Below are 16,491 nucleotides of genomic sequence, written 5' to 3'. Positions count from 1 at the left end.
TTGTAGATCATGGTTTGGCTGTTATCCTCATGTTTCCAATGTCGCATTAGCCTGTGATGTTTGAAGGGTTCCATGAGGCCTCCTTGGCCAATGCTTCAACAAGATGTAACATGTTCTAATCACTGAAGGCTTTACTTGGTGACATAAGATCTGCAGCTTTAGATGTTGCATTTATGTTCCAGGTGAGATGGAAGAGTGGGCAACAGGGCAATGCCAAAGGGGAACAGTGCAAGACGTGAGTGCCACCAGCCATAAGAGCTGTCCCAGAAGACCTACCAGGAACTTCTTACACTTCATTGGCTGGAGCTCTGTGAGGTGACTGCCACAGGGTAAACCAGAAGACGTTTTGTAGCTATGCATAATGAGATGAATTTAAGAGATTTTTAGTGAGTAAAACTGACAAGACTTGGAAACTGCAGAGATATTTGGAGGGATCCAGGCAGTTTAGAAATACTTCCAGGCTTCCCACTGCTAACTGACATGTGGAATACAAATGTATGTGCAGGTTTATAGTTTAGAACATGTTTAAACTGCACAGAAATTTGACTGATTTGAGTCCAGAAACTGGAGACTTAAACCATATTCCCTGGGCTACCATTCTTTCCATTACTCCTTAGATACTCTAACATTTTCTAGAGTCCAGATTACAAGCCACTGGTAGCCTTTCACCCATTTATTTTTTCCCTTCTATGAAGCTCTTTTTTTTTTTTTTTTTGGCTTCTGGAAGGTACCAATCGATGAGGGTGTGTGAGAGAGTGGGAGGAACCATCAATATTGCTCCTGTCCCTGATGCCAGGATTCAGGGAGGACCTGGGCTGAGTGACAACTTCTTCTTAGCCATTCTTTCTCAGATTTCTGTTTTGTACCTGGCTGAAATACTCCTTTTCTCTTGTCACTGCAACGAATCACTACATTTATTGGCTTAAAGCACACTAAATTTATTGCTTTACTATTCTAAGGACAATAACGCTAAGGTCAGGGTATTAGGGAGGTTTCAGTAGTCCATCTCCTAGTTTCTAGAGGCTGCCTACATTCCTTTCATGACATCTTATACTGTGGACCCTGATGCTCTTGCTTCCCTCTTGCAAAGATCCTTATTGGGTCCACCTAGATAATCCAGGATCCTGTTTCTATCTCAAAATCCTTAACTGGTTCACATTTGCAAAGTTCCTTTAACCATTTAAAGTAATGCCAATATTTGAATGATTGTACTCCTGCCAAATTCATAAATTCAAACCAACCTCTAATGTAGTGATATTAAGTGGTTGGGATTTCGAAAGACAATTAGGCCACAGGGGTCTCATTTGTAAGAGTGGGATTGGTGTACCTATAGAAGCGGTCTAATGGAGTTGATCACCTTTTCATCATGTGATGATGTGACGAGAAGGTACCATTTACCACGGAGGGGACAAACCCTCAACAGACTCCAAATCTATGGAAATACAACCATAAGACCTTCTATTATTCTCCAAACTATGATCAATACACTGTTGATATTTATAAATTACACAATCTAGTGTTTTAATAGCAGCTTAACAGGACCAAGATGGGTATCACACTTATAGGATTACATTGTGAAAATTTGAGCTTGGGTCTTATTCTGCCTGTCAAAGCTAAGCATGCTTACTGACATGTGCTTGGTCTTCTGCTGACAGATAAGGCACAGTCTCTGCTCTCAGAGAGACTTCCAGCTTAGGAGAGAAGGCATAGAAATGCATAGTTAATTCCACAGCATGAGAGGGAAACCCAGATAGGAATTCTTAAGAGAGACTCTGTTACAGATTTTGAGATAGGCGTGAACTAGACAAATAAATAATAATGAAATAAACTATTTGTATATTTATTACTACCTATCAGGCAGTGCTTAAGCACTAACACATGTTATTAATTTGTACCTCTCAATCCCGAGTAACGTGGGCACTAGTATCATTTATATTTTGTAGAATGGAGTGTCTCAGCTCTCTTTCTTTTGCCTTTTTATAAAATGTGGATTTTCAACAAATTGTGCTGTGTTCATCCACATTAGGAAGGGCAATCTTGCTTACTAATTACTTACTGATTCTTATGAATTCTTACTGATTCAAATGCCAGTTTCCTCCAGTCACAGACATACTAAGAAACAGCATACTGTGACTGGGTCAGTCAGCTCTCTCTTGCTGTAACTGATACCCAAGATAACCGGCTTATAACGAGAAAAGGCTCATTCTGGCTCACAGTTTCAGAAGTGTCAGACTATTAGCTGACTCCATTACTTTTAGGCCTGAGGCATGGAAGCCAGTCGTAGTGGAAGTAAATGGCAGAGGAAAAACAAAACAAAATGCCCAAAACAAACAAAAAACCCAATTGTTTTTCTGATGTCCAGGAAGCAAAAAGGGAGAGAGAAAGAAGAGGAGACTCAAATCCTATCACCTTCTTCAAGGGCCACCCCCAATGACCTAAAGACCTCTCCCTAGGCTCCACCTCTTTAAGGTTCTGCCACCATCTAGTAACCCCCTCCCCCCAGCCCACTGTCCCAGTAAAAAGCTTCCAAAACATGGCCTTTCAGGGACAATTAAGGTATAAACAGCAATCAGTTATTTGGACAGTCATTAGCTAAAATTATGTGCAGGGATAAGGATAGAGTAGAGATTGAGGGACTGGCCAGCCAATGACTGGCCCAACTTGAGACACATCCCATGTAAGAAAGCCTGACACTATTAATGATATGCTGCTATACTTGAGGACAGGAGCCTACCATAACTGTCTCCTGAGAGGGTCTGCCCAGAAGTGGGTGGAAACAGATGCAAAGACCCATAGCCAAAAACATCAGGAGGGGCTCAGGAATGCTTTTGGAAGAGTGGAGGATAGAATTGAGTGAGCTGGAGGGGTCAAGGACATCACAAGAAGACCTACAGAGTCAACTAACCTGTCCCATGGGGGCTCCCAGAGACTGAACCACCAACCAAGGAACATGCAGGGGCTGGACCTCGGCCCTCTACACATACACAGCAGAAGTGCTCCTTGGTCTTCATGTGGATCCCCTAACCATTGGAGTGGAGGCTGTCTCTGACTCTGTTCCCTGTTACTGGATCCTCTTTCCCTAACTGGACTACTTAGTTGGGCTTTGGTGGGAGAGGATAAACTTAGGCCTACTGTGACTGGATATCTCAGGGTGGTGTGGTACCCAAAGGGAGAAGAAGGGGAGGGGCTAGTGGGGAAAAGGATTCGTAAGGGTGGGGCTGGGAGGAGAGGAGGATTGGGATGGGGGAAGTGATCAGGATGTAAAGCAGATAAAGAAATAAAGAAATCAATCATTAAATGAAAAAAAAATATATATATAAGATTGAGGAGATTCGTGACATGTGACACATGCCTTTCTTCATGTACCATTTTGTGTCAGATATATGCATGAGCATGTGTGTTTGTGTGTGTGTGTGTGTAGGCCAGAGGTCAGCCTTGCATGTCATTCCCTCAGGTTCCATTCATTTTGAAAGACAAGGTCCTTATTGCCCTGGAATTTGCCATGGAGGGTAGGCTGGTTAGACACTTAGTGCCAGGGACCTTCCCATCTCTGCCTCCCCAGTGGGAAGAACACAGGTCCACTATAATACCTGACTTAAAAAATGGTTCTGGGTATTTAAACTCAGGTCATGGTGTTTGCAAGGCCATCAAGTTACAGACAGAGCTTTCTCCCAGCCCTGCTTTTGTTTTTTTTTTTGAGACATACTTGAAATGTAGTCAAGGTGGCTTGGTAGCTCACTATATAGTCTAGGTGCCTTGGAGTTCACTATCCTGCTTCAGCCTTCCAAGAGTTGAGATCACATACATGTGTGTCACTATGCCTTGCTCTCATTACTCTGAATTACAGTGAAAATCAGAGTCCTCTCTCTGGCTTGATGGTTTGGTGCCTGCGATCACTTTCACCCCAGCATCTTGCCTTCTGTCTGCTGTGGAGTTACATGGCGTCTTCCAGCATTTCACTGGGCCTCACTTCCCACTCCACTCTAATCTTTTGCAACATGTCATTATTCTCTCAGTCTCCAGACAGCAGCAGTGTCACACAGCAAGTCCCTGACAGAGCTGCAGTTTCTAACTCTTGTCTTGGGTCACTTCCTTCCTTCCCAACGCAATGGTTCTCAATTCACCCATGCCTCCTCCAATTCCTTTCAATGGATGACTGATTCCTAAACACCTCTAGCATGCCTTTTCCTGTTACACATTGACTTTACCCCACCCTACCACCACTACTGCTTCCTCTGTGCTCCCCAAATACCCTGCATCTTTGATATGGGCCCTATATACTCTGCCTACACTTGAGTTCTTCTAAGGTGACTGATTCCTGACTGACTCCTCTGCTCCCAGGGAGGCTTGCCTTCAATTTGAATATGCTACCCAGAGAGTGCTGTGATATACAGAATCACCAAGGAATCACTAACCCACCCTAGGGTCATGGAAGGTTGCTCAGAAAGTGTATTGTATATACTTTGAGTGAAATGGTGATTGTGCAGAGGAATGGCATTTTAAGGAGAGGAACCCTGATGGCTGTGAAATGAGATAATTGTAATACCCCCAAATTCAAATGCAGAAGTTGAACTGATTTCCTAGGCCTTTCCCTAGCTCAGTAGGGCCATCATGTGACTTAGGTTGTTCTTCCTGGATTCTAGAGTATTCTTCTTCCTCCCCCCCCCATCCTCCTCCACCCCCCAAATCTTTAAATGCCCCGTGGCTCTCCCTCTGGCACAGATAGCATGCACATCATTGCCCCACACATTTTTGTATCAAAGTTCAACTTTACATTGTATCTTCTTTTCTCTTATAATCTGATGGAGTGTCATTCACAAACTAGAAACAAGAGAAGAGCAGTCTGGCCAAGTCTGCTCACCATGCCCCTGCTGCAGTGCCTGACACACAGTGTCTAGAATAAGGGTTCCAGCATGGACTTGACTAGGCTTCAGCAGATTTCTCTTCAATACCCCCTACCCAGGTGAACCTCATTCCTAGGTGGGTGGCAAGAAATCAGAGTGCTATAGTAAACTCCACTAACATGTTTCAGTGGAAAGAAATTGGATTGAAACTAGGTATCTTTGAGCTTGTTTCTGTCAGATATTAAATGAAGAGTCTGTTAGGCATCTTTTAGTAACGTTCTGTAAATCCAGGGGCAGTAGTGTCAAAGAAAGGAGAGCTCACACAATGCTTCCTGGGGAGACAACTGGGGCCACTCTGAAGGGTAGCTAGGAGGACTTAGTGTTCTTTTTATTCTTTACATCCTGACTGCAGTTATGGATGGGGGTGTTATACTTACTGTCTCTGTTTACCTTCATTTCACCATTGCTATGGTCTGAATGCACCCCGAAAGTCAAGCAATGAAACTTAATTCTAGAGCGTGGTCGCCGCCACCAGGTCTTTAGGGATGACTAAGCCCAGAGGAAGGAGACTTATGAGTGGGATTCAGGCTCTAACAAAAGACCTCAAAGGAGGTGGCTCTTTATCTTCTGTGAGTCGTGTGAGTCACAGTGTTCACTCTGGAGGACACAGCAGTAGTCCTACATCCCACTTCCATCCTCAACTGCTTTTTATCTCAATAACTTCTGGCGATTAATACAAACCTGTCAATAGTCCAATTTTATTTTTAAATCGCCATTGAACAATAGTGCTTTAAAAGTATCACTGCTATGTTTTCTTTATCCATTGTCTGGAAGACATGTTATGGGATCCATTTTTCGATTAAAGATCTGAGGAGGAGTTTAATCCCAGGAGAGTACATTCATTAATGGAATTTCCCTTGTTATTTTACATAACTGGGCTCATCTCTACTTTTTACCAAAGGGAAGACCATTTGGTAATTGTTTTGACTCCTGTGAAACAGACATTGGCTCAGAGCCAGGGCAATATAATGGGGTATCAGGGACTAGACAGACCTGGGTTTAAAATTTTGCTTCATTACCTACTTGCACAAGTTACCTAATCTCTCTGAGTCTTTTTTTGTTCAATGTAAATGGGCAAAGATGCCCTTCAGTAGAATACACATGTTAGCAGTTGGAACAGCAAAGGCTTTCAACATACTGGTCCTGTCCCTAGAAACATTTGTTTATATCTCAAGGACTTTGTTAGAGAGTTTCTGAACTAATTATAAGGCATCCTGGAGAGTCATGTGAGTCCACTTTGAATTTGAACCACTAGTAGATTAAGCTGAACTTACATAGAAAGCCTCCTGGTAATTAACCTGGGGTTGGGCGATTTTAAGCCAGTTTTCATTCCGTGGCAGAAACAAAAAAGATGTGTCTGGAGCAATGCTGTTTCTTTAATTGAAGGAACACTTTCGTGTTCTCAGATCTATTTTAATCCTAAGTGCCGATTATGCATCATTCTCTCCTGTTAACAGACACTTCTGTAAGTGATCTGCACACAGAGAAATACGATTCTTACATAAATACTGCACCAGGAGAAATTATCTTATTACCTAATATGCCAAAAAGCTAATAAGATAAAGAAATGGTACGAGTCATTTTTGGACAATATTAAACTTGCTTTTAGCTCATGGAAATAAAATGTAATTTCCTTTTATTATTCCTCTCATCAGGTAGAACAAAGGCAGCGGAGGGTAGAGGGTATTTATTATAGAGCGGTGCTCCTCAGCTCTCTATAAGGCTGGGGGAGAAATTCAGGCAGGATGGCTTCGAATTAAGATTTTAATGACTTCCGTTTAGAGAAAACATTTCTTCTGTCTGCCAGGGATGGTTTTTGAATTCACATTCAAAAGTGAAAAATGCAGCTTCTAACTTAGTTGTACAAAACTTGCCTCTACCTGCTTGCTTGTATACATCCACTGAGAAATAATTATACATTGTCTCCACCTGTTCACATATGCGTGTGTCCATTAAGAAATGGCTGCACAGTGCCTACAGTGCTGCTTAGAGAGGGAGTGGGGTCTTGAATTCTCTATTGCAAAGGTGACTCTGTGCCAAATGAAGATATTTAAGTTATCTAAGAAGTAGATAGACTTCTTTGAAATGTTGTTCCTTTGGGGAGTTGAATATCATATCTACAAATGAATAAACAACTGATTTTGAAAGAAATTTAAGCAGGACTCAAATGAATAAAAATTTCCAGCTGAAATCATCATCTGGTCAATGTGTGATCCAGGTTATATTTTGATTTAAGCAGTGCTTATATGGTACAGTTACAGAGACAGCACGAGTGCTCGAGCACACACCACACTCACATACCCCCCAAACACACACGGAGGGGGAGAGAGAGAGAGAGAGAGAGAGAGAGAGAGAGAGAGAGAGAGAGAGAGAGAGAGAGAGACAGAGAGAGCGCAAGAGAGAGCGAGCACCCATAACACTCTTCCTATCTTTTTGATAGAAATAACACTAACTAAATGGTGTCAGCCTCCTGTGACATGCAATTTTTCATCCAAGCAAAATATAATATACCCTGGACCTCAAAGAAATTTAATAATCTCTTCACATTCTTGTGATTTGCTAGAGCTCCCTACAAACACCCACGGAAACTATATTTGCCTGGAAATTTAAGGTAATGGACAGACAGCTGCAACAAGAGGATTTTTTTTTATTCCACATTAAGCAGACACATTGTGCCTATGTTGGGAAGTGTGTGTGTGTGGAATGTGTCCTTCTAAGGACATCTTCAGAACCTATTTAAATACTTACATCTATTTGTGAAACTTTCTGCATGGATCTATTATTGGGGTGTGGGAATGAACTACATGAATGAGAAGCATTATCGCATCTTTCCATAGTCCAACACCAACATGACCCCTGATGAGTGGCAAATATCACAGGGTTAATTGCAAAGCTTTTAGACCTTACAAACATATTTGTGAAGCTGTGTTATTTTCTGGGGGCAGCTATTTGTTTAAATGTTCATTTTCCTTTACAAACGAAACACGGGGCTGTATTTAGAGAAAACTAGAGAGACATTTTGAGTTCAACTGTTGAAGTACAGGCTGACTTACAGGTTTAATATTTAGCTTGGTTAATTAAATCCCATTCTATGCCCTGAATTTAATTATCCCAACTGATGTGGTAATTTAATATAATAATAAAAAGGGGTTAATGGGAAAAGGAAGAGAATTGGGCTATTCATCCATCTGGATCAGTGGGGGTAATTTTTTTTCTTGAAGTGTCAGTTTATGGATGGTGGATGTTTTATTGGGCATTATGAATTTTCAATTAGTGAGAAAATGGAAATGAAAGACAGACAGTAGATCATCAAGGAATGATCACATTCAGAAATAGGTAAAACACTCATTCTGTAAAGTTCAGGGCAGATTTTAATGTGACTTCATGAGAAGGAAGACACTTTTTACCTTCATAGGTTGTGGATAAATCCTGTTCTTTTTACACTGCACAAGCAAGTCTCTGTGCCGAGTTCCTTCTCAAATAGAAGGTCATGTCTTTGCTAAATAAAAGTGAGCTCAATGATAAAAGATGATCTTTCTTGTCAGAACAAGTAGTCTGCATCCTCCATAGGTTACTCGACTCATGGAGCCTTGCCCGCATCACCTGTGAAATGTGGATGATGCTGTCTGCTCTTCACAGACTACTGAGAGAATTAAGTGAGAGAATATATATAGTAATCCCCACACAGCCTGGCTGAAGCATTATGGGTGCTTTGTAAATAGTGATCTTTGTCCTCCTAACATGCCACAGGTATTCTTATAAATAACTGATAGGAACATGTCATCATGCCACAGGAAATACCAAATCTTCTGGCTTACCAAATAGACAGTGTGCCTCAAACTTTAAAGGACCTGTAATTCATCCTGGATCTGGTTCTGTATAAATTTGCCTTCAGCCTGAGAATCTGCATTTCTAACGGGCTCTCAGAGGACAAGGATACTGCTTGTTGGGGACCATACTTTTAAGTAGCATACAATTAGGGCAATGACATCTAAATACTGAGTAACCTTGACAGAGCGGGCTAAGGTGCAAAACAGGACTTTACTCTATTCCTTTATTTATGTAACGAGAGCATATCAGGGAACTCTGCATAAACTATAGAAAAAAGTTTGAATAAACACATTTAAAAATTTGGGAAGCTCAAATTCATTCTACACACTTTCATTTATTGTCTGGACAGATAAAGTACAAATAATTCAAACACAACAAGATTATGAAAAAAAAACATTTACAATACTTTCCCTCAGAAATCATCTAAACTAGCAAGATTAACATGAAGTCATTCATTTATAACTAAAGTATACAACTGCCTGGTCCTAAGATTTTTTTTCCTTTTTTTTCCCTCAGATTGAACACATCATAGAGAAGAGATTTTGGCATGCCTTTCCCATGAATGCTTAGCAAATGCATCACAACTTTGCCAGCAAACTGCATTCATTCATAGCAGGTGACATATAAAGGTTTCCCTGAATGTTGAACGAGTGTTCTCTGAACTGAAATCTGGTGTTATTTATTTTTCTCCAAAAACTGAAAAGAGGAAAAAAAATAGAAAAAAAATTTAAAGGAGTAGTCTATGATGCAGCCTCGGTTTTCGTTATCTGTCTACCACTACAACGACTACTACAAAGTTTGCCTCTTCAATGTGCAAACAACAGTCCTGTCTACATGCACTTAGTGGGTTCAGCATGGGAAAAAATGCACAAAATAAGCACAAGTTATAAATAACCATAACGTTTTATTACCATTAAGACTAAACTTGTATTGAAAAGATTTTATGTAACAAGACAAGAAAAGCAATAGCAAATTTTACTATCAACTAGATTATGCATAGCGAGTAACTGTTTCTATTACCCAGGGAAGAGCATGAACTCTTGGATTTTTTTTTTGTTTCATTTTTGTTTTAAATATATAACCGTACAAAGCACAAACGTACTAAAATGATCAGTGCACTGGACGTGGGAATTTGCTCCCACAGTCCTTTTGTTCCCTTAGCTCTGTTTAGTTTTCCCCAATCTGAATTACATTAAAATAAAGACCCAGTTTTTTTTTAATTTTCTACTGTGCAGTAAGAAAAAATATTCACAACAAACATGACAATATATCAAACAATAGTTCTACACAAGTTACCTTGATACCTCTTTAACTGTCACTTAAATATCATAAGAAAACATCTTAAGACATATACAAACAAAACTAGCCAAGTGTTACAACTTATAATAAATTAACCAAAGAAAAAATAACTTTATATATATATTTATATTATATATACACATACACACACACAACAGAAGGACACAGTAATATGCTTCTTCCCAAAGTTTAAGTAAACAAACAAGTAGTCTAGCCAATCTAGCTATATTTGATCTTGGCCATAGGCATCATCATCACATCTGCAATTAAATAAATAAGTGTTTCAAGCAACATAAACAGTGTTTCAAATGTACCCACACAGCCCAATTTTATCAGCATGGGCTACAAAGTGAATTAGAAAATTGCTTAATGAATGTAAAGCAAGTGTATCTTTTTTTTCCTCTCCTAAACACGTTTACATTTAACTATGATACTAAGATATGTAAATAATTTTGTAGCACCTACTGCTCAAACTAAGGAAGTTTTAGATTAAAAGGAAAATGAATCTTTTTAATTTTTGTTCTGCTGACATCCCATACTGATGACTTAAAGAAAAACTGTCTTTCAACTCATCTCCTTGCTTTTGGGTTTTGACTGTGGGGAACTGTGGTACCCTGGGTAGAACGAACACTCCTTTTCCCTAGCAATTAATATTTTTTATTATTATTACATGCTATGAAAAGATATGAAGATCATCTGTTTATAGCCCATCCTTCAAAAAACAGTCTACGAATCCAGTTTAAAACACACATCTTGATCTCTAAAAAGTTACCAGTGCAGTATGAACGCGACAAAGTTGTCAATTTCCCCTAAATTAGCCAGTCAAAATATTTTTTCTCAAATCCAGATTCTCTTGTAAAAATTCTTTATATTTTATAAAAATAGATTTTTCTTGAAACCCATTTTCAGCAAAGAGACCACCTCTTTGGCAACAATGTTAATGTTATTAAATTGTTAATGTCATCAGGTACCCCCTTTCCCCGTCCCCTAACAGAAGACTGTTTTAGTTCACATGATATAAAAGAAAAAAGGAAAAATAAAAAAATTTGCAAAAGTTTTTTTTCATTTTTGCAATTTTTATTATTCCTCTTTAATTCGTGTGGGGGTTTTTTAACCAATCTGATTGGATCAACATTTTTGACAAAAAAGAAAAATCTTTTTTTCTTCCTTTGAATTCCATTACTTTGTAAAAATTGTTTGTTATTTTTTTGTGTTTTTTGTTTTTCTTCTTCAAATGAGCGAATGGTCATCTTAAAAAGACCCACCTTCAAGGAAGGTGGTAAGGTTAGCTGGCTGGGTAAAAATCCCTGCACATTGCTATCTATGTATATTATATTCAACAACGACAGCTATGAAAGAACATTCAATGCATCAAAGTTATTTTTTTGTTTTTTTTTTCTTTTTTTTTCTAAGCATTATAAAATCCTTTCCTGGTACACCTCAGGATAATCCAATGTTTTAATACTTAGGCAACGCGGGCTTATAAAGTCCATGGTTGAATATAAGCCTTGGAAAGTTTGTCTCTCTCTTTTGTGTATGTGTGTGCGCGCATGTTTTGTTCGTATATATTTATATATATTTTTTAATAAGTAAGGGTGAGAAATTCAGGATTTGTGGGCTTTGTTGGTTTTAAAGGAAACTTGCAACACTCTGTCTCCCAGGCGATAGCCATTGAGGCTGGCGATGGCCATGGCTGCCTCATCGTAGTTGGTCATGGTGACGAAGCCGAATCCCTTGCACTTGTTGGTGTTGAAGTCACGGATGACCTTGACGTTGTTCACTGCGCCAAAGGGGCCAAAGAGCTGCCAGAGGACACTCTCATCAGAATCAGGGGACAGGTTATAGACGAAGATGCACCAGCCTGTCCCTGTGTGACCAGGGATGTTCATTCCCACAAGACTTGTCATCCCGTCAATGGTGATTGGGGAGAACCTGGGGGGACAAGCAGAAGGGGGGACTGGTCCAGACATCAGTCTGACCATGGATGACACACAGATGCACAGACACAGACACGGGGCAAAGGGCTGAGTGAGTGTTTGCAGGAGAGTCTTCAGGGTTTCAAAACCAAAATGCAAAAGCTAACATCTGTGGTATTTCTCTCAGTGAGATAGATAGCTAAGGCACGTACATGCCAAGAGAATGACCAAGTCACTTCCTAAAAGCCACGAGAGGCCCCCAGATCAAGGCTTTACACAGTTCTAACACAGTCTATGTTCACACATTGTCCCACCCCAAACCTACCCAGCCATAGACTGTGAATTCTCTGGGAAGGGACTCTGGTTCACTCATTCTCTGGGTTTATTCATTCAGTGGAGTGCACACAGGCTCTCACAGACACAGTGGCTCAGAGGAAAAAAAATATATGTTTATTAATTGAGTGAATGACAATTTTGATGTCGGTGCTTGGAAAATGTTATTCTGTTACTTTTTAGGAGATTAAGGGATGGTCCTAGAAGCGCTCAATTGTACCATCATCACGGCCCTCCACTGACGTCTGTCAGAGACCTCTTGGTGCCACTGAGGTTGTAAATACATGAGGAGGTAGCTTGTTATTAACCAGATGAGTGGCTCATGTTCTTTTCAGCATTTATTTATGAGGTTTCTCCCATAGAACTGGAGCAGTAATAATAGAGGCACTACTCCTTGATATTATATCGTCTCAAATCCATTTCTGAGCATCATTGGAACAAGACCTCAAGTGGCTTGTGCAGTTATAATTTTTGAATTGCTATATATTAGAAAACCATAAAACTACTCTGCTTCAGTGCAACTATTGCTTTAGGTTAGAAATGTCATGTTTTTTTGTTTGTTTAGAATTGGAAAGAAAAAAACCTGTAGGTTTTATTCACTGATAAAATAAACCCATGTGGCATTTGTGATGGAAGAAACAGTTAGGGTACCAGAGTCTATGGCAGAACAGTATTGGCAATATTTTTTTTTTCACTCTGAACTTTGACCTGTTCCCTGCTGACCAGATTGCTTTTCATTTGGTTGAAAATTTTGAGGAGTGAGAGGGAGGGAATGGGAGAAGAGGAAGTCCAAAATAGACTGGGGTATGGGACAAGGTGAAAGTTATGACTATTTTAAAAAGTAAACAGACATTCTTGGAAGTTTAGAAGTCATTAGAGTTTCACATTTAACTAGAATTTAGATAATAATCTAAAGATATGCTATGAAGAACAACTCAGTAGATTTTTTTTTGGCTACTATTCAACAAACCAGGTTTCCCTTTTGCTTAAAAACTAACAATAAAACAAAAGCAAAAACTATTTATGGTACATATCCTTAAAGGGGTAAAATGATTTAATTATTATTTGTATTATTTTTAAAGACTGACTTATAAACTATTTCTCCTTCAGCCTGACATCTTTCCATTTGGGTGCACAAAGCAACCAACTACTTGTTATAAGGTCAAGATCAGAGCCAGTAAAGGGGTTTTAAGTAGGATTGCCACTCAAATTGGTGATAATTACTTGGAACACTAAGGTAGGACGGAGACCACATCCAAATCTTGATTTAATAAAAAGGAGAATCGTGTTACCGACTAGTGCTGGCTACACTTGGTAGGGCTGGGCTGGGCTGGACTGGACGCTGGGTGATGTGACAACACATGGATCAGTTGTTCCTCGTCTCATGTGTGTTACAACCTTTTCCACATAGCTAACTCACCAAAGTTAAAGAGCAGCAAAGGTATGGAATAGAGCTAGAAAGATGCAGTGTGCCTGGGAACAGGCAAGCAGTGCGCTACACATGTCGGGGTAAGTCTTGGTCAGCATCACCAGTGCTGGGATTGAGATTTAAGAGGCTGCTGCTCTCTCTGCTATGAAGCTGCAGTCAGCTTACTCCCTTCACGGTGTGCTAGATCCCAGGGTACTTACCATGCATAGCCAAGTGGTAAAAGACCTGGATAAAGTGGGGATTGTACTGGTGGCTCTTTAAGACCACATCCCTTTCCTTCAATTGATTAAGGGGCATTAAGGAGCACATCTGTATTGAGGAAGGTGAGGATGCTATCTGTGTCCCTGGCAGTGCAGTGGAGCCTCTCAGGTCACATACGGGAACCTCACGGATATAGTGACATAACCCACCTAACCTAACTTCCAAGACTCTGATTTCAGGTTGGGCCTGGAAAACCTTTTGAATTACATTTAGAAACTCTCAAACCCTTGGGCCTTTTTCAGTCCCCATCCCTATAAAAGGATGACTTTTTATTCTTTAATAATCTTTAATATTTTTTAAATGAAAGAAACCTCAAATGTAAGCCCTCCCACACATATAACTGACAGAATACTTATAATAACAGCTGAAACCTATAATAAAAGAAGCCCTTGGTTGAGGTGCACACAGATACACTTCATTCTCAAGATGTGCCTCGCAATGCACAGTGAGATGAGAGTCAAAGAAGCCGTCCATGTCTTAACTCATGATTTGGCCAGGGCTTAAAGTTCAAAAAAAATTTTTTTTCCTACTTAAAATCACAAGATTGTCAGCCATGATTAGCAAAACATTCTAATTTTGATTTGCTGGGATCTGCCCTCTTAAACTGAGTCCTCGTAAGAAATGTAAGACAGGTGCTTGACAAGTTTGCAAAATCAGCCAGAAAAGTCAGGGCTTTCTCTCAAGGGAAGGCACACAGGACTAGATCAGATCACCCAGGACTTGGTAGCTGTGGCACCTGAACCATAGGGAAAGCCCACCTGCAAAAAGAAAAAAGAAAAAAGAAAAAGAAAAGAAAAAGAAAAAAGAAAAAGAAATACATTTTTGTGTGCCCCAAAAGAAACAAAATTAACCGAGGTCCAAAATTAAAATTAAGAATTTGACATGCTGGTGGAAGAAAAAAACAAGAATTAAAAAAAAAAAGTAAAGTTAGTGAATTAAAAAAAAAAAATCTAGCCCCAGTCTGTGCCAACACGGACATCTGGCAATCTGTGGAGTTTTAATTACCTCTTTACGCCATAGGCCATATTAAGCAAATTGTCCAGCCTGCAAAGAGAAGGAGGGTCTCTGGGTTAATGCCTCGCAGATGGCAAGATCACTCAATGGAACTATTAATAAGAATGCTCCATTTTCAAAGAAGAAAAGCTCGACAACTTTCCCCACTGCTCAGGAGACTCTCCACGGCACTTCTCTCTTTTTCTTGTTTCCAATGGCAAGTAATTCATGTCCAGGTCAAAGCTAGAGTCCAAAGCAGGTGTCCAACGAGCCCTGTTTTCTTTCAAGGTCTGAATTAATTCAGCATCTCCCTACCCCAGAAAATTTGTCCAAATTTCCTTTCATGTTATCTGTGAAACTGTTAAAGCTGGGGATGGTCTTACATTGTTTATCTAAGAACTAAGCCTGTGAGCAAAGGTCTCTGTTGCAGGTTAACAACACATCATCATGGACTACACGTAGGAAATAGACCTTTTCTGTTAGTCTGGCTGCTTTTACTAAATCTGGCCACACACACAGTTTGGAAGGCAGGGAGTTTTTGCAAGCTAAGATTTAAAAACAAACAAACAAAAAACAACCCCCCCAAAACAAACAGACAACCCCTCCCAAACAGCTTACTATTTACAGTCCCAAAGCACCTCCCAGCAAAATGTCATTATGTGATAATCTTCCTCCAATGTACTACCTTACTTGGGGACAAGCTATTCGCACTATGGGGCAGTAGTAACCATAGTTTCCACCAGTTTTCAGCAGCCTGCTGGAAAGGCTCTTTTACATAAATACTACATGCGAATTCACACAAAATAGAAATTATATGGCTCGGGCCCTTTATGAAATCATTAACCATTTCAGAGTCATGGGGCACAGGAGGGCACACGAAGAGGCCAATTTCTTTCCTCACTCTAGCCAGATGAATGGTTACTATTACAGAGAGAAGGACCTATTTTCTCACGTGAGGTTTGACAGCAAGAAAAGCCTTTCATTAAAGGGAAGTTGCTACATGGGCAGAATAAAGTAATTGCTTAGAATTTACTAAGGGGAGGTCAAGTCCGTGCATCTCCCCTGCACAACAGAGGCTGGTTAGAGTCTAACTGCTGGCCTGGGTAAAACCTGCCTTTCCCACAGGCAACTTGTTCATTGCACCACGGACTTACTGGTGTTGGGTCTCCAAAGAAACACTAGTAAGGTATGGATGAACCTTCCTTTTCTTCTTCCCAGGGTATGTGACTTAAGAGAGTAAAGTTAATATTAAAGAGAGTCCCTCCTTTCCTGGACTCCAACAGAATTACTTAGGAAAAGAGGTGAGAGCAAGCCACGCCTGGCAAGGATCTGCCTTTGGGTCTACCCTGCCTTAAGTCTGAGCTGCTGCATATGGCAACATCTTAACGATGAGCTCCACCGAAACAGACTCTTCTTGTCTGGCTAAATTCAGAGATTTTGTTTCTACTAGTGAATCTCGAGTTTAATACACAGTCACAGCGACAGGCTGGCAGAGGGCTAGGAAGTGCATTTAGTATGATTGCTT

General features: G+C 40.1%; 1 protein-coding gene across 11 annotated transcripts in view; it reads right to left on the bottom strand.

The window, feature by feature from the left end:
• Nucleotides 1–9,043: 9,043 nt before the first annotated feature.
• Nucleotides 9,044–16,491, bottom strand: part of Elavl4 (ELAV like RNA binding protein 4) — a 144,445-nt gene continuing 136,997 nt past the window's right edge. For 8 of the 11 annotated variants that reach the window (XM_085839089.1, XM_029476649.2, XM_029476648.2 and 5 more), the window contains 2 exons: nt 14,979–15,017; nt 9,044–12,008 (listed from right to left, as the gene is read on the bottom strand). In XM_085839089.1, the coding sequence (XP_085695215.1) occupies nt 11,639–12,008; nt 14,979–15,017 (409 nt within the window). In that variant the 3' untranslated portion in view covers nt 9,044–11,638. The remainder of the gene's footprint in view (nt 12,009–14,978; nt 15,018–16,491) is intronic. The other 3 variants (XM_085839088.1, XM_021161013.3, XM_085839090.1) reach the window with 2 other exon arrangements.

This window comes from Mus caroli, unplaced genomic scaffold, assembly GCF_978045245.1.
Source record: "Mus caroli unplaced genomic scaffold, Mus_caroli_1 scaffold_6, whole genome shotgun sequence".
In the NCBI taxonomy this organism is placed as follows: Eukaryota; Metazoa; Chordata; class Mammalia; order Rodentia; family Muridae; genus Mus; species Mus caroli.
This window is presented reverse-complemented; position numbering and strand designations above follow the sequence as displayed.